The sequence below is a fragment of the Nelusetta ayraudi genome, unplaced genomic scaffold, assembly GCF_046127955.1.
Source record: "Nelusetta ayraudi isolate G7.1 ecotype Tasmania unplaced genomic scaffold, CSIRO-AGI_Nayr_v1 ptg000034l, whole genome shotgun sequence".
NCBI lineage: Eukaryota > Metazoa > Chordata > Actinopteri > Tetraodontiformes > Monacanthidae > Nelusetta > Nelusetta ayraudi.
The window spans coordinates 3,712,070-3,734,816 of NW_027466084.1; the positions used below are offsets into that span (position 1 = coordinate 3,712,070).

Here is a 22,747-nt window from a genome sequence, read left to right on the forward strand (position 1 = left end):
CGCGTTTGTTAACCTGCAATATCTGATAAATGTGTCAACTTTGGGTGAAATGGATCTTTGAAAACGATCGGTCAGGTTTCTTTCCATGAAACCCTCAAACCATGTTTGTACCGTGACGCACAGCAGCTTTCGCAATCATCATCGCCACATCCAGGCCAGCGAAGAAAGTCGTCAGCGGAAGGTGGGGGAGGGTGCAAATCAGGATGATGGACGACCTCGAAATAGAAGTGAGATGTTATCATACATGTGAACCATTGGAGATTAATCCAAGAGGGAGTACGGCCGTGGCACAATATGGTGTTGATGTTCGTGAGTTGAAAGTCCCTCAAACACAGTGGTTCTCAACTGGTGGAGTCTCAGGACCAACGTTTTCTTTCCCTCATCATGAAGTCGCTGCCCAGATTTATTCCACAAAAATAAAAACGCTAGCCCACTTTCTATCATGACTGGTAAATAAATTATTGTAAATTATTGAATTGAATTGTGTCCCCTGCAAAAACAAATGTCCAACATTTTCTCCATGCCCACAATCTGAGGGCATTGTTGCTCAAAATTAGACTAGATTAGCCAAAATGGACATAAGGACATTTAATTTTTTTCTTATTATTATTGTTATTATTTACAGCCAATTAGGCCAGCAAAAAAAAAGTAAACCAGTTTGTAAAGGTCTGGCTCCTTTCCATATTGATGGCCAGTCTTGTTTAGTCTTTTTGCAACCAAAGTTGGCGGTGCCTGCTGGACAAACGATAGAATGCAGGGTTTTTTTGGTGCCTCCCTATAGAAGCTCCGCCCCTCTTTCTACACAATCAGTGGTCAAAAGTTTGGACACACCCTATGAATTTAATGTCTTTTCTTTCATTCTCATGACTATTGACCCTGCAGTTTCTCACTGAAGGCATCAAAACTACGTACGAACAGGAGACAATAAAAGTGTAAAATAACAAGTTTTATATTTCAATTCTACAAAATAGCCACCTTTCATAAAAAAAAGCCTGTTTACAGTTATTCACCATATTTTTGTTTGCTGCATAATTACACATTTTTGCCCATATATTTGATGTCTTCCGTATCTATCCGCAGTGTAGGAAGTTGTAAAGATTAAAAAATAAATAAATAATAATAATAAAAAAAAAAGTCCAAACTTTTGACTGGTACTGTATATGTTTTAAAATTGATTTTTTTTAAAATGTAGATGGGTTCAGTTGGGGCAACTGGATTTGTTCTCGCGATCTTGAAGACGTTTCACCTCCTTCAGTTCAGTCACTGCAGTCAGAACTGAAGAGGCCTTTCGGATGAGAGGTCAAACCAAACGTCCTCAAAAGTGCCACTGCCCCAACTGAACCCTTCTACATTTGTCCACATTCACGGACAAAAAGGAAAACTGCCCACGAAGCCGCGACCCAATCGAAACAGCTGCCCGAGCCCACTTTTGGGTGGCCACCCACCGGTTGAGAAACGCTGCTCTAAGGCCCTGTCCACACGGGAACGTTGCCGCTTTTTTTCTTTCCCGGGGTCGAAAAAAAGTTGCGTCCACACGCTGGTAGATGGAAACGGAACGGTGGGTGAAAACGATGTAATGCGTATGCCACACCAAAAGGTGGCGCTGTTCACAGACGCTGACACAGCCACCGGACCCACGATTTAGAAAGATAATATTGCCAACAAATCTTGAAGCGCCTGCGATACAAAGACAACTCCGCTCGCCGCTATCGTGGTTTTTTGTGCCGCTGCATGCCGTGTTTTTTCCGGTCACATGACAGTGACGGTGCGATGACGTCATCGTTATACAAGGAAAAGCCGTTTTCACCGTCCACACGGCAACGATGTGACAACGGCGAAACGGCGTTGCCAGATTTTCCCACTCTGGGACCCATTTTCAAAAAATACCGTTTCGCGGACCCAAAACGCCGTTGCCGTGTGGACGGAACCTAACAGGCACACGCAGTCCTGAGCACGAGGGACGTCTCCCACCTCGCTGGGCCTTCTCTCCAGCCCATACAGCCTCAGCAAGGGGCAGGATTTCCCAGGGAAGATCTGCGAGCTTCCAGGCCTCCCTGTCTGCACACACACACGCACACACACACTCTCCCAGCCCCCTTCAGGCTGCACAAAGACCCTATTGTGAGGCACAATACTTGCCACCCCATTTGCCTCCCCCCTGGACCCTCTGCTCCGGCTCACCCAGAACTCTGCCCTCTTTCGCCTTCCCTCCGCTCCCCTCATTCCATCCGCTCCACTCTCACCTCCATTCTTACATTCTCACCTCCAGTCCTGCTAAAGGTGCTCGTACATCTCCTCCTCCTAAGCTTTTTACTTAGAGACTAACCCCTTCAGTATGAAGACCTTTCAACTCTTTTGCACCCCCCCCCCAAAAAAAATTTCCAAGGCACTCTATGCTTCTTTTAACTGTTGCTTCTCTTCCTTTACCTCTCTATGTGCTGCACCAAATGACTGATTTCATAGCTTCTCTCTCGTTCAACTCTAGATGGATTCACTCATTTTATTGATATCCTGTTATCGATAGCCCCAACAGAACTGCTCAAGACGATGTTTACTACACACCAGAGGACCCCACAAATGGATTTATGGGTAATAATGCATGTTTGGCACATAAATGATCAACAGTAAATCCTGATGTACATGCTGGCTATGTATAGATTAAGCATCATTGCCATCACGATATTAACCAGTTACAGACCAGTCAGCTGACCAGTCTGTTGGACATTCCTGCCCTTTATACTTTCAAAGTAACAGTGGCAGTGTAGAAATTACATACTACTAAACTCTGCCATCATAATATTATTCTAAAATAAATGTAGGAAATTAAGTTTATGCCTATTGGCTTATGAACAGTGTTGCAATAAAATACTGGAAATTTCTAAATGATTTTTTTAAATTTTATTTAGACTATTAAAAAAACACTTTCCACATAACTTTCTGCCTCACTGAAGCTTCTGTGTCTGGCAGCGAAGACCGCGATGCCATGCCAAACTTTCTGAAAAAGGAACGACGTCAGCAGTATTTTCTAAATCTCCCCCCTTTGGCGACCTAAAATGCTTCAGCAGGAAGGATGTTCAGCATTCACTATCTATGAGTGAATAAATAAATATATCAAATAGAGAGCTGTGAATCTGGAAATCCTCAAGATATGGTGGATGAGACGCCTGAGTGGAGACCTAAAAACAAAAGGCACAGAGCTGCTGGCCGAGCGGGGAGTCCAACCATGACAACCTCGAGACATACGCTGATGTGTAGGAGTTTTATAGAGATCCTCGTATTTATTTTTTTTGTTCAAGCCAAAAAGAGGAGAAGGAGGGAGTTGAGCTAAGTGGGGGCCACCACAGTGCCTCCACCAGAGCTGTGGTTTGTGTTTTATGTCAAGTGAAAGGCAACCAAAATGCCTCCAAGAATGTGGGGAATTTCCCTCTCCAGTCTTCCCCAAGCCAGGTTTCTTTCTTTCTTTTTTTTCAAAGCACAGGGGGAAAAAGAGGGAAACCGAACAAACTGGCAAGCGCGGATTAAAAAAGAGGAAATATTGGAAACGCAATGGGGTTTGCAAATGATTTTCCTTACCATCTCAGAAAAAAAGATGACATCAACCAGGATGAACGTGTGCTAAAACAACGCAAAAAGCCTTTGATGGCGGCTCGCTTGAATGCCGTCACTCATCGAGTGACACGTGTTTGAGATCTGAGAGGGAAGGTTATTTTAGTAGCGCGCGTGCACACACACACACACACACACACACACACACACACACACACACACAGGTATCCATGGTGACCCTGGTGGCTGGTTGGTTGCAAATGACTGCGACAAGGCGTCGATGACTCAGCTGGTAGAATTTAGCGCGGGACGGCGGGATAGCAGTGACCTCATTCCGTTGGCTGATTCGCCGCACGGCCTTTGTGAAGAACAGCAGTGCAGAAGAATGATCAGCGGAGGCACGAATGAAGGGCAGGACGGGACGGAGGGCGAGCGAGGAGTCCCACAGTTGAAGAACAATGACAAAGAAATACGACACACGCTTAAAGAGATAAGAGGATGGGTGGAGTCCCTGTGATTTCTTTGTTGTTTTTAGGGCTGCTTATGCAGCGAACCAGGTTAAAAACAGAGTGTGGAACGTACGGCTGGAGCAAGGAAAAAAACTTGCTCACTCATCCTCATTAGAAAACCCCTGAATCAACTGCTGGCGTAAGCGTTAGCTTGATTCAGTACAGCTAACGCCGAGCTAACGCTTACTCAATTAATTTTTCAGGTATCTGTACTCTGGTATTTCTTCTTCTAACAACTTTTTACTTTGACTCCCCAAATTTGTGCACAAATATCTATACTCTCTGCTCCTTTCATTGGAAAAACATGCTGGTTACTGTTTGTGCTCAAAATATGTGAATTCTGTTAAAGGTAATTCACTTGTTACCATAGTTGCTGTTGCTGCTGCTTGAGGTGGAGCTATTTGAACCATGCTGTTGTGCAGTTATATATAAAACTGGATCATATTATAGGAGGATATTATTTCAGAGGACCTCAGTTTATCAACGAATGTATTGTTTCATTAATTGCAAAAAGAAAATCGTGCTTACTTTTTACTTAGGTACATTCAAAAACCTGTACTTTTTTTACTTTTACTTGAGTAAAAGAGATGAATCAGTACTTTCACTTTTCCTAGAATATATGTATATATATATATATACACACACAGTATGTATATATGTATATATATATATATATACATATATACATACATAATGACAGTGAGCCTGCAAAACATCGAAACCCATCAAGCTTCATCAAGCTGAACTCTGCAGCTGCAGTGACAGTGTCACGTCGAGGTTCAAGAACGACGGATTTGATTGAAGGTACCGACGAGCACAGACGCAATTTGAAGAACGGAGTCATTTACACGCCAAACATTATTATTATTATTATTATTATTATTATTATTATTGTTATTGTTATACAATTATTCATCTGAACACAAAAGGGAGGGGAAACAGTGAAGCTGCAGCTCCGCCCCACTGTCAGTGATGGCAGTGGGGCGAGGCTGTCCAAACACGGCCGGCCCGTGATTAAAAGGTTCTGCTTATCACAGCGGTTCTTCTACATCACAGATCTGAAAACAATTAGTCGGAGCCAAAGTGGGTCACGGAGCCGCTCCTTGTGGCTCTGAAATCTGTCAACATTCTGATAGGATCGGCTCACGGGATTATGCACAAGTGAATGCGTGTGTGTGTGTGTGTGTGTGTGTGTGTGTGTGTTGGGGGGTGCAACAAGTTGCCCTGAGATTTCATTCCTCAAAGTGAAGTAAGCATAAAATAACACTGACTGCACATCTACACTGAGAACTTTCTAGATTCTGAGGGTTGTAGTGAGAGAAACAGCTCATCAGTGATGGTTAATGGATGCAGTAGACGGCTTCAGACACTTTCCTACAGCAAAAAAATAGATCACTTGTCAATCGTCACTACGAACTGCAATTTAGCCTGAATTTAATATAATCCTTTTTTCACATTAAACAAAAAGTTCTGTGTTCGTTTTGGAGAAAAAAACAGGCTTTGCGATCACTGTATTATTCTATGATGACGCCGCCTCCACTGATGTTTGACCTCATGACCTCTTACACACTTCACACTCTGTCTTCAGCCACTAATCTCCGAGACTATGCAGCAAAGCCCCGTGCTGGCCGCCACTGAGCTAAATCACTGTTGAAAGAGCACACAGCCATCTTTACCAAATTGGCCAATTTGTTTTTTTTGACTGCAGAATTTTCAAAACAAAAGTTTTCCACAGATGAAAACAAATGCTCAAAAAAATAAGACTCGTGTTGAGTCAACTTTTCTTTTCTTCTTCTTCTCAAACAATTAGATATGCTCATAATAAAAAGGATATGAACTCCATCATCACAAGGTCTATTGTCATAGTCTGGGTATTAGGATCAAGGTAACACTTGTGAGACTGAATCAGAGGTGAAAACATCACCGCTGATGCAACTGTCTGCAAACGGAACTATCTAATATAATCTAAACCCTGAATTGTGACATGTGAAACATGTTCACACCACAACTTAATTACCCAGAGAAACTCTTCTGGTTTGCTTTCGCTAAAACCCCGGCAAGGAAAACACAGAGTCAGCCGGGGAGAAGTGGTTTGTCATACCTTGGAGCATGCAGCGGTACGCTGACTCAGAGATGGCGTAGATGTGTGGAGGCATCTCGTGCCTCTTCTTCCCCCTGTACATCTCAATGATGTTCTCCGAGTAGATGGGTAGGTTCTTGTAGGGGTTGATGACCACGCAAAAGAGGCCAGAATATGTCTGTAATTGAACAAACAGAGCAGAAAAAGAAGAGTGAGAAAGTGATTACAACACTGCTTCGCAAAGACGAACTTTACAAACATTTTGGGAAAAATAATCACATGACATTATCAATACCATGCCTCCAGGTTCAATACAGTAAGCTTTAAAGTAAACAATTTTGCATTGAAAGGCATGTGAGGTTTGAATCAGGGCAACAGAATCAGACGTTGCCTGACTTTGGTTCAATGTTCTGACGTCATCTTAGCAGGAATGCGGCTGCACGCTAATCGGTAGCAAGAACAACAGCATAAATCAGTGGACAGACTTCCGTCTTGCTAGCCAACAAATAGGTAAGAGTTGCCCGGTGGCCTAGCATGTGGTTAAAATAAAGAAAATCCAACAAATTTGAACAAAGAGGGAATTTGTATATGAAAAAAGACCTGCATGATGTTGCATGTGGCTCGTGCTGCAAACGCTCAGCCCACTTTCTGAGCAGTTGTGTTGTATTTGGCTGCGTAATTGGACCAAAGACCTCTCTGGAGACGGTATGTGTGGTATAAATGCTTCTGAGCTATGCTGCAGTCTGAAGCATCCAGACAGCAAGGCAGGAGCGGTGAGAAGTGAGCGAGAGGCCCCACTGGGGCAATCTCTCATTCTGCAGATGTTGTTGTGGCTCTCGCTGCATTTAGCCTGCGAGGAGACGCAGAGGAAGAGCTGCTTGCCGGCAGCTAATGTTCCCTTCACTGATACGTTGAGTGCCGGTTTAAATAAGTCCGAGTCTACTTACTTAGCTAGCAGATAACGCACAGTATTTACTGCTTGTAACATGAAATAAACTAAAATATGTAACGCGTAAGCCATCAGAGTTACGCTGGTCCTTTACCAGTACACACAACTAACACATATCTGCACACACTCTGAACGGACTGAGGAAGTAGTGCAGGAGGATGGAGGTCTAGATGCAGCCGGCTCACGTCTGCTTGTCTCTCCTGTAAATGAGAAAAGTTTGCAAGAAGCATTCCAAGGGAAAGAGAATTAGAAGAGCATGGATGGATAACTGAAGGTACCGTCTGTGGAATCTGTTGCCCCCAATCAGAAACTGCATCTCAGAAACAATCAAATGACCCCCCCGAAGCCTGCTTCCTTCCATCCATTCTTGCGACAAGATGACATTATACCAAAAAACTGTCGGATTCATAATTCAAACCGCAGACCAAAGGCCAGCAGAGGCACCGAGCCACAGAGTGACTCAGCAGCCACAGGTTTCAGAGAGGGGCCCCAGCAAAGAGCACAGTGGCTGTTACGTAACCGGTCCGAGGCATCAATCAGCGAGAGGTGCTCAGCGCCGCTCTCACAGAACAAAAAAAGACACCACCAAAACACAAAGAATGCAGAAGAGATAGAGGGAAGAAAAAGAGGGCCGGTGGTTTCTAAGGAGCGAGGCAGACACATAGCAAATACTAATGTGTTTTCACTGGGGGTGCACCGATACCGACACCAGTATTTGGTATCGGTTTCGATACCGGGGTTGAGTACTCTCCTTGTACTCGTAAAATACATGCCGATATGAATATGTCATGTATATATGTACATGACGATTTTGTTTAATTTGTGTTTGAACCGCAGTGAAACGTGTTCTGGAAAAATAAGCGGAGGAATGTTGTTCAACTAACAGAAACAAAAAAAAAAACCAAAGTAATCCTATGATGCGTAATGGCCTCAGTATTGGTATCACGGAGTACTAAGAAGCAAATAGTCGTACTCTACTCCACTGGTTGGTTCTGTCAACTGCTCCAAGAAAGAGAGAGGGCCCTGCTGAAATGCTACCTCTCCCACACTCCTTTTCTAGGTTAATGAAAAATTCATTCCCCCCTCATGTGCAAAGTGGAGCTGCTTTAAATAGGGGGTCTCCCTGTGCTCTCCCCAGGGCAGTGGCATGTGGCACCGAGGCAGCTGGCGAGGTGGCACCCAGACATGCGAGCCTGCGTCTTTCATGTTGCCACGCAGCTGAGGAGCCGCAGCCCCACTTTTAATGCCTGGGCTTTTCACTCATTCAAACTGCAGATAGTCTTCAGTGTTTAGGACTGAGGGTCAAAACTTGATCCTGAAGAAAACAACAACTCTGGTTAAATTAGATTGTGCTTTTTTTTATGGAAAAAATATAATGAAGGGCGCCGTTTGACTCCAGGAAATTCCAAAACAAGTCCTAAAATGTAAAGCAATCAATGAAAAACCTCCAGCCCACTTGTTGACTTTGTGGATTTTTTTTTCTTTGTCTCTGTGTTTTCCTCATGAAGGTCAGACGTCTAAAGTTTCTATTTTCCTAGATGTTTGTTGTTGCTTCAGATTACATCTGAATGGAATCGGTTGATCACCGCCGTTGCCAGCCAGAAACATGAGAAGCAAGTTCACTGCAGCACTCTTCGAAGTTTGTTGCCGCTACGTGTGGCGGGAAAGACATTGGTTGGTGGTTGTGTATCGTCCAGAACATCCTTCACCTACTGTTGCCAGCCACAAGCACACAGTATACACTAACTCGCCGCAGCCAAACCAACTCTGTCTGGCTCGGGGCAGGAAGGACGAGGTAATATTTCCACAGTGAAATCAGACCCACGGAACGGGATGCAACAACATGGTGACAGACAGCTGAGCAACATGCGGCCAACGGCAACCACAACAGCCGAGCCCATCTGCCGTCACTGAGTCAGAGGCCTGAGACAGCCAGGCGTCCTGCCTGCACAGACAGACCCTCCTTCACTGTGGACACTGAATTATACGTATACATATACATAATGTATATGTATACATATATACATATATATATATGTATACATATATACATAAACATAATATATATGTATACATATGTATACACATATATGTATATGTATACGTATACATATATATTTATATATATGTATACATATACATATATATGTATTATACATACACACATACATATATATGTATGTATATGTATACATATATATGTATGTATATGTATATGTATACATACATACACATGTACGTATACATATATATATATATATATACATACATATATATGTACACATATATATGTATGTATACATATAGATATACATACATATATATGTATGTATACATATACATATACATACATATATATGTATACATATACATACATATATATGTATGTGTGTATGTATACATATACATATACATACATATATATGTATGTGTATATGTATACATATACATATATATATATATATACATATATATATATATGTATATGTATACAAAATCTTGAACATTTCCAAGGATTTTTAAAATAAGGTCGAACAGACTAAAAATCTAAAATTCACATCCAACATTTGAGACATCAGAACAATCCAGATGGTCAGATAACATGGAAAAAGTATTCATATATCATATTCAAATGTGAGTCTGGAGGAGATTGACCTTTCAGTAGTAAAGTAATAGATCAGTAGTAAAGTATAGTACCCCGTAACCCTGAGCGTAGGAGTTAACGGGTATAGAAGATGGATGGCTGGATGGATGGAGTATAGTAAAGTACTCATAAGTATTAGAAACTAGAAATAGCACTATAAGAAAATGTGTTTTTTATTTGTTCAAATCACAATATGACAATTCCCTAATTACAGTTTGCCTGTTGTGCTCGAAATCAAAGAGAATCGCAAGAATTCCCTTTTTTTGTTCATGTTCTTTAACCCAACTTCTCTAACCTCTTCCTTTGCGGCAGACCTCACTTTGGAAAACAGGCCATTAGGCCAATTAAGGTGAAAACAAGACAAACAGACGAAACCCGCAGGCGCAACGCGATCGAATCACGGAAAAAAAAAAAAAAACAACAGAGGAAGGGCGAAATGCAGCGGACCACAGTCACAGAGAGAGGTGATTAGTGGCGAAGCAGCGAGAGGTGGGAGCGGCATGGAAAAAGGAAACGGGAGTGACGTGGGAGTGGAGTCGGTGAGGACAGGACGGACAGTGAGCAGGAGCGGGTGGGCAGCAGGGACGGACAGACGGACAATCTCTCGCTCTCCCCCGGCCCCAAAGAATGCTGAGGCTTTCTGACAGCTGAGGCCTTTTAGCTGCACAAAGGCCTGCTTGTGGCCATGCTAATGCCAGTGTGCAGCGCTGCAGTCGGCCTCGTCACACGAGCCCTCAGAGACGACAAGCTGCTGCAGTGAATGAGTTGGCAAAACAAACAAATTGAGTGACTTCACACCAACGGGAGATGATGAACCTTTGGCTTTGCTGCTTCTGCTGACGGCCAGTCGGGCAAATGGCAGGAGGGGGTTCTCCAGTGTAACCAGAAGGTGGGGGGGCTGGAGGACAACCTGTGTGGTCAGCCACACAGGTTGTCCTCCAGCACTACGTAATTTCACTGCAAATTGTATACAACCGTTTGTTGGTCAATGTTCCTGTTTCAAGAACTCATATAATATTCATCATATGGAAGAAAAAAAACAACATAATGCATTTTTTTCTTTTCTTTTTTTTTTTTAAGAATGCAAACTGACAGATATCAGAGTAAGTGGTCTCAACTGTGTTGCAGGCAGACTGCTGCAGAACTATGCTTATAATAACACTGATATTCTGAAAGGAGGTGGCGTTGGGGGGGGGGGGGGGTCGGGGGGTCCTTCATATTAAGTTCAAGCAGGAGCACAGCCTTGAGCAAGGTTTATATTATGTCTACAGCAGATGAGCATCGGGGGGCAAGTCACCACGCTGGATAAAGCTTAGAGCACGAGAGATTTCCTGTCCGGAGAGCAAGCTGGAGGAGAAACTTCTCGTCCTGACCCAGTAGAGTCCGAGTCAGTCCAAAGGTTTTTTTCCCCCCCAAATTCTTCTGGCCCTTCGTTCCATTAAGAAAACGCTAGAGCTGGCGCGTCAATTCAATTCCCACCGAATTCAGCGTGTTTGAACGGGGTGATTTCATCACAGGGAAGCGCGTAAAGGACAAGTGCAACACTTCTTCCGTACTCCCTGAACTGGAGCCTCTCGGGTGAACGTAACCCATATTCTATTCCTGTAAAACGTGTCACCAAATGGGTTACGATCTAAAGTGGAACATCGGCGAGCAGCTCCATCTGAAGCAAAGTAGATTACAGCGGGACGGTGCAAATGGTGCAGAGTTCCGCGCAGATTAGCAACGGCAAGTTGATAAATTTGGCATGAAAGTCTTTGATTGTGCAAGAAAAAAAACACTTTGACCTGTACACAGTGACTCTGTTCAATTCAAACAGAGATACCGTGGTGTTTTTTTAAACAACTTTTTTTTTTATAGAGCAGAAACATTAGCAACATAGCTGCTAATGGAGGAAGACTGAATTTACAAATCACTAATTAACTCGCATATTTGGCTCAGCAGGTTCAGTTCAATGCAGTGGTCTTTCCACAGGACAGGCAAAAGGAGTCGAGCCATATGTGATCAAACAGAGCCCACCAGTAGGAGCAGAGGGCAGGACAAACAAACTGAACCCACTGGTGTTTATGGAAGGGGTCTGCCTTTAGGTGAGGTTGAGCCACGGGGGGGTAGGAGGAGTGGGGGGGTTGAGAGTGTTTGACCTCGAGGCGCTGAGGAGAGAAGCTCCAGTAGGGGGTAAAAGTCTGGCAATGGTTATTGAGATCTGTCAGTCTTTGGTTAGTTAGTCTGAGCAAACAGGCCAAACGCAAACTTCTGGCTACAGCAAGAGAAGAAGAGGCAGAGGACGGACAAAGACCACGACCCATTGAAGGAGGGCCAGATTTGAAACAGTGATGATGTGGACCAAACACACACAAACACGTTTCGATCAAGTCTTAATTGGAAGACCCTCCTAAAAATGCTGAGTGACATCATTAGTCACCAATGACTTTCACTTTTTTGGGGGTGGAAATTCAAAATTAAAATTAATCTCACCTAAACCACAAACCTTTTCGTGCACAAATCAGTGCATGAAAAGTGAGCGTTAAGATTAGCTAACGTTAGCTGGGTAGCTATCAAGAAAAGGAACTCAACAGAACTTCAAAAAAGTTTGTTTTTTGTTACTATTTGTATGTTTATTAGTTATTGTTGTACTGTTGTCTTGTTGTTTGCACACCGAGGAAGACTTGATGGAAACGCGTTGGTGTGTGTTTGGTCCTTTAGATGTCTGTCAGTGACATCATCATTTTCAAAGAGTTTTTGAGATGGACAGCTGAGTGTTGCTGGCCGTTTTTCATTTTTTCAATCCAATCGCCTCCATCTCTGCAATATCTTTATTTGAGTGTTTCTATGCGTTCACCGGAAGGTTTTTAATGCCGTGTGGTCACTCACGTAGATGAGGCCTGAGTAGTAGCGGTCCTTCAGGTTGTGCAGCACCGACGCCTCGTTCAGGCAGGTGAGCTCCGCCATGTCCTCCACCTTGCTGAACTTTGGCGGGTTCATCTTCTGGATGTCGTCCTTGTTGACCAGCACCTTCTTGCCGTTCTCAGCCAGCTCCACCAGGACCTCCTCGCCGCGCTCCTCCCGGATGCCGGCTGCCTCGAAGCCGTGACGCTCCGAGGGGATCCACACCAGCTTCTTGGCCGTCCAGTCGGCCTGCGTGGCCGGGTTGTAAACCACCGCTCGGTCCACAAACAGGTAGCGCTCCGGGTCCTCCTGCCCACCGCGGTGAGACATCTTGTCTGCTTTCACCAGGGACATGGCACCAGCTTGAAGAAACACCAGGGGGAGTGGGTGTGCAGAGGCTAATGCACTGGAAGAAAGCACATTTGGGATTGGAGGGGAAAGTAATGTCAACCTGCTATTAAGTTTTTAAGCTAATAAGTAGCTTATTTTGAACATGTTAAAATAACAACATAACAACAACATAACAACAATGATAAGACAAGAAAATTAGAACTTTTACATGCGGGTACATAAAAAAAAACAACACACATTTAAACAAACCAGATCAGAATCATCATCATACCTATGTTTTTAAGTTAATTGTTCAAATAAAGATTTCCATGTTCAAAAAGGAAGTAGTTCAAAAAACGTTTCTAGGCATTTTCAGTGACATAATATTGTACTGTCAGTGATATACAATAATATAACATAAATGATAACATACTGAATAAATGTGTGAACAGTCAGGTATAATACATACATACATACATACATGAACACATCACGTGTCAATCAAATCACACCATACAACAACCCCATTCAACGTTCATAACCCAGGTCAAAACAAATAATTCACCTTGACTCAGCCTACTACCCATTAAAGATACTACTTATAAAGAGTCTTTTCAATTCAATGATTGCTTCACCGGGCAAACAGTGAAACAAAGTTAAGCATAGTTCCATGAACTATCCAGAGGAACACAGAGACCCCCGGGGGGCGGCTGGACAGTAGTCAGAAATGAATGGGACCAAGCTGCACTTAAAATGTAATTGACTGTATCTAAACACAGTCAATTACATATACATATATCGCAGCCAGCCAGGTACCCTCGAGCTGAGTGTGTCTTCTCAACAGTGCGCGCGCCGTATCGATGTCACGGTGCTGCTCCCGTTTCACCCCACACACTCTGCGGCATGGCAAACGATACGCTATTGCTCGCCCACTCGAATAAAATCCCTAACTTTATATCCTTTTTTTTTTTTTTTGGGGGGGGGGGGGTCATACAGTTTGAGAGGTGACTGTGCACTGGCATGTTTCCAAAATGTGAAGCCAAAAATGTTGGGACGCCGGTGGTGGAGGGGGGGGGGGGGAGTGCGTCTGCGCTAATAAATCTGCGCAACCAATATTGCTAACTTTGAGAATGAAATGAGTGAGCGGTGACGCTGTTGTGACGCCATCGATACACTTGCTAGGCGTCCCGTTTGGAAGTTTAGACCGCAAGGGAGAAATAACCAGTCAGGGTTGGTTTCGGAGAAGATAATGTTTCTGAATTATAGGGTAAAGCTTTTAATTTAATTTAATTTAATTTAATTTAATTTAATTTAAAAAAATTTAAATGTCCCAAATCAGCTCATTTAGCTCGAGGCAAGTGGGTTAGGTAGGGTCAGTTGGTATGTTAATTATTTGATATAAGACAACGCATGATATTTTCCCGTTAGCTTGCTCTATCAAAGTCAATCAAACTTTCCAATGCGTCATACGTCATTCACTGTCGAGCCAAGCACTCTGTTATCTGCTCTCTCTACTAACTCGGGTTAGAACCCCCCGACCGCCAGAAACTTACCGGGTGAAGTCAGCGAAGCAGTGGTCCGGGTGCGTTCACAGAGCAGTCCGCTCTCCCTCCGTCTCCGCCGTCCGGTGTCAAACTAGTGGCTCCGCACTATTGAGCTGTAGGCATGTAGCCGCACCACGGCGCGTCCCACCGGCACAGTGCTGCCTCCGACACACACACTGCTGGGGGTGGAGAGGGGAGGATGGGCCTCCTCAACTCGACCTGACCGCCTGCTGCTGCTGCTGCTGCTGCTCCCGCCCCCCTGCAGACCGGGAGCCCGTTATAGAGAGAGCGCGAGCGGGAGGGAGAGACCGCGCAGAGCCACTGCGCCACACTGCGGCGCACAGGCACGACGATGAATTTGGGGGGGGGGGGGGCGTGCGCGCTCCCGACAGACGAGAACTGATATATTCTCAGGAAACGTCAAACGTATATGAAAGAAGTCGTTTATGGTATTATAATGGCACCGTGGCAACGACCACTGTCATTCTATGCCGCGCAGATCTATGCCACGTACACGGGACCCACAAACACTTTACTGGCCGTGTGTCACCCCACCGTCCCCTATTGGCTGGAGAGGACCAACCCCACTCACTTCGCCACAAATGAATGACATGTAAGAGTGTGTGTGTGAGCGAGAGCGAGAGCGAGAGAGAGAGAGAGAGAGAGAGAGAGAGAGGGAGAGAGAGAGAGAGAGAGAGAGAGAGAGATTGTAAGTAGTTATAATATAAACATACATACGCATGCATGTATGTATGTACCGTATATACATTTATATACATACAGTATATACATATATAAATACATACATATATGTATCTGTATATATTCCTCTATTAATGCCTGAAATCTCAAGTTAGATGGAACGAGGTTGATTTTCACACAAACAGCTCCATCTAGTGGACAAAAGACGCGTTTACTGAGCAATACCAGCAGTCAATGACTAAAATTGAGACGCAAACGCAAGCTTGTTTTGTAATGTTTAAACAGCCCCCTCTAACGGACAAAGACCAACAGCACGGTTAATGAACGACACTCGCAGTCAATGAATAAAATGAACAAAATGCAAACGCAAGCTTTTTGGGGGGTTTACGAGGCTTTATTATAAAAGGAACATCTCAAAGGACAACAAGGAACGGTTATTGTCTGCGATTAAATACTCTGCGGTGGCAAAAATCATGGATGGTGCGTTGATGGTGGTTTGTGTACAGTCTGAAAGTCCTGAAAAACTCAGCGTCCTCCTCTCCAAGCTGCTCCACCCCTCTTCTTCATCCCCCCGCACCCCCCTCCTCCATGTCCTCCATGTCCTCCATGTCCTCCTTTGACTTTTTTCCTCACTCCACTTGCTTGCTCTGTGTCATCATCTTCTCCATCACCTCCTTTGGGCCTTTTCCGTTTCTCCCCTTGTTCCCTCAGTTCCTGGCCATGACAAGACATTTTCTGTCAGTTGAAATCCTTTGGCAGTCTGATTTACACAGCTTTGTTGATTGGGGTTTCTTCCAGGCGAAACCCCAACTAAAAACGCACCGTAAACAGGCTTTAGTATTTAGCGGAAAACCACCCAATCTGGCAACCGCAAGCTGCCTGTCTGTCACCCCAACAATGACATCACTATCAGTCATCACAGCAACATGCTAGCACACATGGACGAAGAGGGCAGCGCTAGTAGTTCCCGACGCTATATTACATGGTCACGTGTGTCTTGTGATTTCTAACTTTTTATTTATTGGAAAAATTACAATATCAAATATCAAATATCAATTACATTTTTTTTTACAAAAAACAAAAAGGTGTTTTTTGATATCAATATCGCAATATCAACCCCCAAAAATATCGATTATCATGTCGAATTTGAAAAGTAAGTTATCTCCCATCACTAGTTCATTCAGAATTTGTTCATTGTAGAAAGTGTATTTACATTATTACGAACAAAAGGAAGCTGTTTTTAATTATGCTGTTCTTTTCAATTTTCTGATGCAAAATTCTCCTTAATGCACGGTAAAACATTTCAGCGAGATGCACTGCGCCTGTGTTCTCTATCTTCTTAAACATCCGGTGATTTCTCAAAAGCTCAAACAATTTCAAGTATTGGTGTTGAATTAAATTTCTTTTGAAAAATGGACACAAATGGAAACCTCAACCAAAAGGGGCGACTCACCAGCCTGGCAAATCGCTGAGCCTCGCTGACTCTCTCGACCAGCATCATCACTTCCTCCTCCTCCGTAGGGAATTCTGGGAGTTTCTTTCCAATTAAGGTTTCAATTCGCTGAAAAAGCTCCACATCGTATCTGGGACAACACAACATGTGCAAGTCAGCACACAAATCTTATCACAACTTATTCAGTACAAGAATAAAGTGAAACTTTACAAGACTGATGAAGAAAATGAATTTATTAAAGAGATAATCAGATGCACAGTGAAGTCTGGGCTAATGGAGAGGCAGAACTTACTGCGTGACAAAGGTGATGGACTTCCCAGACCGTCCTGCTCTGGCAGTTCGTCCAACTCTATGGATGTAGTCCTAATAGAACAAGATGCGTTGTAAATGTATTCAATTCACGCACAATAAGTGAAGTCATCCAACCACCTCGGTACCTTGGAATGAGTGGGGATGTCGTAGTTGATGACGCAGTCAACATGAGGGATGTCGAGTCCACGGGATGCAACGTCAGTGGCCAGCAGCACGGAGCGGGATTTTGCCTTGAACTTGTTTAGAGATCCCAGGCGCTTATTCTGATATGAACAAAAAGAGAGAAAAATCGGAATGAAAATAGATGAAATTTCGTGAATAAAGTCGACATAAAAAAACACGAAATTTCACAAATAAAATCGACGTAAAAAAGATGAAATTCGCGAATAAAGTTGACATAAAAAGATGAAATTTTGTGAATAAAGTTGACAAAAAAGACAGAATTTCGTGAATAAAGTCGACGTAAAAAAAGACAAAATTTTGTGAAAAAAAAGACAAAATTTCGTGAATATGGTAGAAATTTCAAGATCAATTCATGGCATTTGCGCACCATCATCACTTGACAACATGTCTTCTGTGGAACAACTTGTGAAATTCTACTTCAATATTGGGTTTAGTAACAAGGAAATCCTTTCCCTTCTAGCACACAGACAAAGTGTGGTAATAAGTATTAGGACATTGAAATGACTGTGTCGAACTTTACATCTGTTCAGAAGAATAAAACAGACAAACTTGGAGGAGGTTGCCACCTTCATGTAGAACGAGATAGCTGGAAATGGGCAGATGCAAGGATATCCAATAAGACAACTGATCAAGTTAATTGACCCTGAAGGTGTGGAGCACAGACGAGCAAAGAATGTTTGTTTTCTCTTCTTGGGGCCCTAATCCTCTTGCATGGATTTTGGACAGCAGTTTAAACATTTGCTTTAATCTTTGAAAGGGTGGGGACTGTGCTGCCAGTCCTTAAAGACAAAGACCTGCCTACCTTCCAAGAGTTTAGCGCTTCATGTGTGTAATATGTGGAAATCTTTGATTAGAAACAGCAACATCAAGTGGTTACGTTTTAGATTGCAGCGTCTTTCATTCCTCCGCCCCGCCCCCAAGCTTGCCAGTGAACTACAGTGGCCTGCGCACACAAACCTGGATACCTCATCCAACTTCTTCATTGGTTTATTTGAGGATGCCAGTCGCCATAAATACAAACCGCGCTGTCAGGCAGCTGGATTGTCCACACCAGGCTTCCTTAGAAATATGGTGGTGCAAGATGGCAGCTAACTGGGAGCCTTTTTGATCCATAGATATTCTTATACATAAATAAGAACTGTTCAAAGGGTAGGAAAACCAAATTACATTTATTGTACTGTGGGTACACACTTCAATTTATGTATTTATGGGCAGTATATGAAGCTTTTACCAATATAAAAATCATAAATTAAGCCTAATTTTACACATTGGACCTTTAACATTTAGACTGTGGATCTGTGGATGAGTTCAGCCCTACCTGACTCATCTGGCCGTGGAGAGGGATCGCTGTGATGCCGAGATTTCTCAACAACAGTGCCAGCCTCTGGGCATTGTTGCACGTGCTGCAGAAAATGATGAACGAGTTGCCAGCAAGTTCGTTCAGGATGGAAACCAGGTAACAGTCCTGCAGAGGAAATGCACAGGAACATTTAAAAAAAACCCAAAAAAACAAACTGGTTTTACTTAAAAAAGAACCATTACAGAGCTGCTACAGTGTTTTCATATTAAACCACGAAACAATGCACGATTGCCTGTAACCTACCTTGAACTTTGATGGTATGAAAATGTAGTACTGCTGAAGTTTGTCTACTGTGGAGTATTTGCTCGAGACTGCACACTTGACAGGGTCTTTCAGGGCTGCTCTCTGTAGTTTCTGGACCTGTAAATCAAAGGAAAAGTATGCATTGTGAGCCTCCATTAGCTCTCCTGACAATTAGCAGAACCTGAAATACACAAAACAGGGACACCACCTACCTTTTTGGTCATAGTAGCGGAGAACAAAAAAGTGCGTCTATCTCGAGGAATCACCTTCAAGATTTTATCCACCTGTGCGCGCACACACACACACACACACACACACACACACACACACACACACACACACACACACACACACACACACACACACACACACACGTTATTAATTTGTTTCTGATACATGTCATAGTTCCTTATCGAAGTCTGCCAAAATAAGAGGAAGGTAAAATTAAAAACACTGTCTACTGATGAAAATTTTTGGGAAATGAGACAATCAGAAAAATCTTGAAACTTTTACATTGTAGCTTGGATATAATTTTCTTACATATATCTTTAAAACTATTGTATTTTCTGCTCTTAAAAAATAAAACTACATAATGTGAAATACAAAACAATCTGCTCTGTTGAATGATTTCATTACAAACTGGTATTTTCATCCTTCAGAAAAAACTTGAAAAACTAGCTTGTTGTGAAAATAAAGGGCTACGTATGGACAATTACACATCATGGAACTTCTCCTGTTCCACGAGCTGGTGGGATATTAAGTCTGGAGGGACCCACCTCCGTCTCAAAGTCCATATTAAGGATTCGATCTGCTTCATCCATCACCAGGAATTTCAGAGCTCGCAGTGAGAAGCCCTTTGTGTTCTCCATGTGGTCTATCAAGCGGCCAGGTGTTGCTATAAGAAGAAAGAATGCAATGCATCACATTTATGCCAAAAGAGACAGAGAAGAATAATGCATCTATTTCAAGTGCAAAGCAAGCTTGAATGTATGGGAAACATATTGCTGTGTTCACATGGCTGTGTTAAAATCTGATCTCCATGTAAATATCCATCTGTGAGGGCCACTTACTTTCAAATTGTATCGTGCAAAATTGTACAGTGTAGTACAAATATCTTTAAAGATTTCAAGATATTAAAGATACATTAAGATAGATATAAGATGAAGATATGCACAGTTTACTATTAGTTCAACAAAGAGGACAAAAGTCAGCGCTAATACAAAACAATGGTGACGGTTCTATTACCAATAACAATGTGTGGTTTTTTAGCCAACACCAGAGACTGGGACATCATATCGATTCCTCCAACTATGACAGCTGGGAAAAGAAAGGGGAAAAAAAGGATGAGTGCCAGAAACAAAACCACAGAAATCAAATCCATCAATGGACACGTACCACACTTGACACCAATGCTGGAGCCGAGGGCCTCAAACTGCTCAGATATCTGGAACGCCAGCTCCCTGGTCGGGGTGAGGACCAGGGTATGAAGCCTCTGGGGTGAGGCCAGCAGTGATTGGAGGATGGGCAGAGCGAAGGCGCCAGTCTTTCCCGAGCCAGTCTCTGCTAGGCCAATCACATCCTTCCCTTCAGAGCAACAAGGCAAATGCAAATGTTAATGAAACTGCGTGCGGTGAACAGTATTGGCCAGTAATCAATTACTAAGCAATCCACTACTGTAATTAAACTCCCTTTTTTTTTTAATTTTTTTTTTTTTAATATACCGGAGTAATGTAATGGGATTACTGTGGTAAAACTGGTAATTGTATCATAATTACTTGATCAAGTAATGATTCTGTGACCTTTCCGAAATATTTTGCAAGATAAAAACATCTCATTATCCACAAATGTCTGAAATTTAGAAAGACAACGATGTCGTTGATTATTTTAATAATATGGGCTGTGCGAAAGGCACCTGTGCTGTGCATGAGTTTGTTCTATGAAATGTGCAGTTTGTGTACAGAGAGCAAACATTGAGCAAACATGCCTGTATACAAAACTAGAATTTCATTTAATTATGATCTTTTGAGTGCTTAAAGTTCGATGGTATTCACTGTATATGTACATCATCACCTACTTTTGATTCTCAAAGCAATACAGGCACACGAAGAGTTCATTTTCAACTCAATACATTGCACTGGGCTTTGAGTCTAAATTCAAAAATTCTACATTTCGTTCTTCATGGGACGGTTGCCAACCCTCCCAGCTACATCTCACTAGAAAGACCTTTACTTGAACTACCGGTAGTGATGCAGTTTTGTTCACACGCATGGATGTGGTGGCTCTGTTGTCGTCGGTCAGCTGATAGGCAGCCTTGCCGCCCTGCACTCACCTTGTAGGGCGACTGGAACAGCTTCCACCTGGATCTTGGTTGGACTCTTCCATCCAAGCTGGTCACACGCCTCGCAAAGAACCTCGGTCACACCCTGTGGACGGCGAAAACCCAACACCATGAGTCGCTGATAGTATCAGAATTAGGCTTTTGAAATTCTGACAACTAGAGGAGAATTTAAAGGGAAAATGACTTAACATTAGCCAGCCAACACAAACTGCTAAAGCAGAGCGTGGGTAGATGGTACAACAAGTTTTTATAATTCGCGTTAACCTACCAAGTCCTTAAAGGTTTTCGCTGTCTCCTCATTTGGCGTGTTATTAACGTTTCCGACTGTTTCGTCTTCTTCACCACTCGACCCTCCGACTGTTTCTTCTATGTTTTCCTTCATGCTTTCCTCCGCGTCCGCCATGCTGCAAACCCAACGTGTCGTCAGGCGCCCACTGCGCAGATGCGGAAACTAGTAACTCTGGCCGCGAGAGGTGATGGGAATTGATGTTTTTTTTTTTTTTTTGTTTTTTTTTTAACAACTCGTCGCGTATCTGCTGACCTAGCTACGGAATCTTACAACACAGATAATAAATAAATAAACAAATAGTGGGAATTATATAGATACGTTGTACTCTTAAAAGTATTAAAAATACATATCAAACAGAACAAAATTAAAAGCACTTATAGGTACTTTGATTGAGGAAAGGAGACAAATTTGAAGCTAATATTATTTGGTATTAAAATTCATTAATATTATGAAACCAGATGAGCTGACGGGAAGATGCACAGTAAAATTTGACACACATCACTGTAATCGAATTGTAAAAATATTTAACAACAATGTCTTCTTAGGGTAGAGTGTCGCCACCTTGATACTGACGGTCCTGGATTTTCTTCCACATAGAGACGACCAACCATATATATTGCCACAGCGATTTGTTTTATAAAATCTTATTTTACATATCTATCATTCACACTCACAACTATGGACTATAATGCTGCTAGTTACCTCAAAGTGCATGTTTCTGGACTGCGGGAGGAAGTTGTAGTTCCCAGGAAAACACCAAAGCTAGCACAGCGAAAAGATGCAAACTAAACACAGAAACAACCCTGGGTGGGATTCAACCTCACAACCCTCTTCCTGTGAAGCAAAAATGCTAACCATTAAACCAAAATGAAATTCAACTTTATGGACTGCTGTCTATCAAAATGTTACTTTAATTACACTTTATTTGTTGTATTTTTATCAATCACTTGATTTTGTCTCACACGGCTAGTTTGCAAATGCACTTACTAGCTTACAGTCTCCAGACTTTGAAACAATGAACTCTCCAACAATGACCTCATCAACATGTTATATATGTTCAGTCAACTGTTATGTAACATATAAAAACAGATAGAAAGGTTTTATGATGGGTTTTTTTTTATTTTATTTAGGCAGAGCTTTTGTTCGTCTACATTCCAAACCTTTATTTCAAATATGTTGGGGAGATGACCGTTAATACATAGAAAATGATTTTGTGACCATCACAAATGAGTCGATCAAAAACTTGTAGAAAAAAAACAAAGAATAAAAACACTACATTGGAGAGAGGCAATTTTTTTGGAGCACAGGAAACTTTCCTTATTCTTCTTCTTCTTCTTCTTCTTCTTCTTGAATAGCTCTGACCAAAATGTTTCATGTGG

The 22,747-nt window shown here is 42.6% G+C and overlaps 2 protein-coding genes across 7 annotated transcripts in view; both read right to left on the reverse strand.

The window, feature by feature from the left end:
• LOC142892383 (myosin-10) overlaps positions 1-13,006 on the reverse strand; it is a 54,136-nt gene extending 41,130 nt beyond the window's left edge. For all 6 annotated transcript variants that reach the window (XM_076032526.1, XM_076032523.1, XM_076032527.1 and 3 more), the window contains exons 1-2: positions 12,600-13,006; positions 6,157-6,313 (exon numbers count right to left, since the gene is read on the reverse strand). In XM_076032526.1, coding sequence (XP_075888641.1) covers positions 6,157-6,313; positions 12,600-12,968 — 526 coding nt within the window. In that variant the 5' untranslated portion in view covers positions 12,969-13,006. The remainder of the gene's footprint in view (positions 1-6,156; positions 6,314-12,599) is intronic.
• Positions 13,007-15,562: 2,556 nt separating this feature from the next.
• ddx47 (DEAD (Asp-Glu-Ala-Asp) box polypeptide 47) lies at positions 15,563-21,506 on the reverse strand. The gene is made up of 12 exons (XM_076032530.1): positions 21,348-21,506; positions 21,071-21,164; positions 20,137-20,325; positions 19,987-20,058; positions 19,518-19,636; positions 18,954-19,025; positions 18,742-18,858; positions 18,457-18,603; positions 17,081-17,218; positions 16,936-17,006; positions 16,644-16,773; positions 15,563-15,904 (listed from the first exon to the last, which is right to left on the reverse strand). Exons 1-12 carry the CDS (start codon positions 21,480-21,482, stop codon positions 15,716-15,718), a joined length of 1,473 nt encoding a protein of 490 aa, XP_075888645.1. The 5' UTR covers positions 21,483-21,506; the 3' UTR covers positions 15,563-15,715.
• Between the last annotated feature and the right edge of the window lie 1,241 nt (positions 21,507-22,747).

Coding starts and splice junctions, on each gene's coding strand:
- ddx47 (XM_076032530.1), bottom strand. CDS start 21,482: ATGGCGGACGCGGAGGAAAGCATGAAGGAAAACATAGAAGAAACAGTC. Junction 21,165..21,347: donor CGAAAACCTTTAAGGACTTG/GTAGGTTAACGC, acceptor CGCCGTCCACAG/GGTGTGACCGAGGTTCTTTG. Junction 17,007..17,080: donor ACATCCCCACTCATTCCAAG/GTACCGAGGTGG, acceptor TTGTTCTATTAG/GACTACATCCATAGAGTTGG.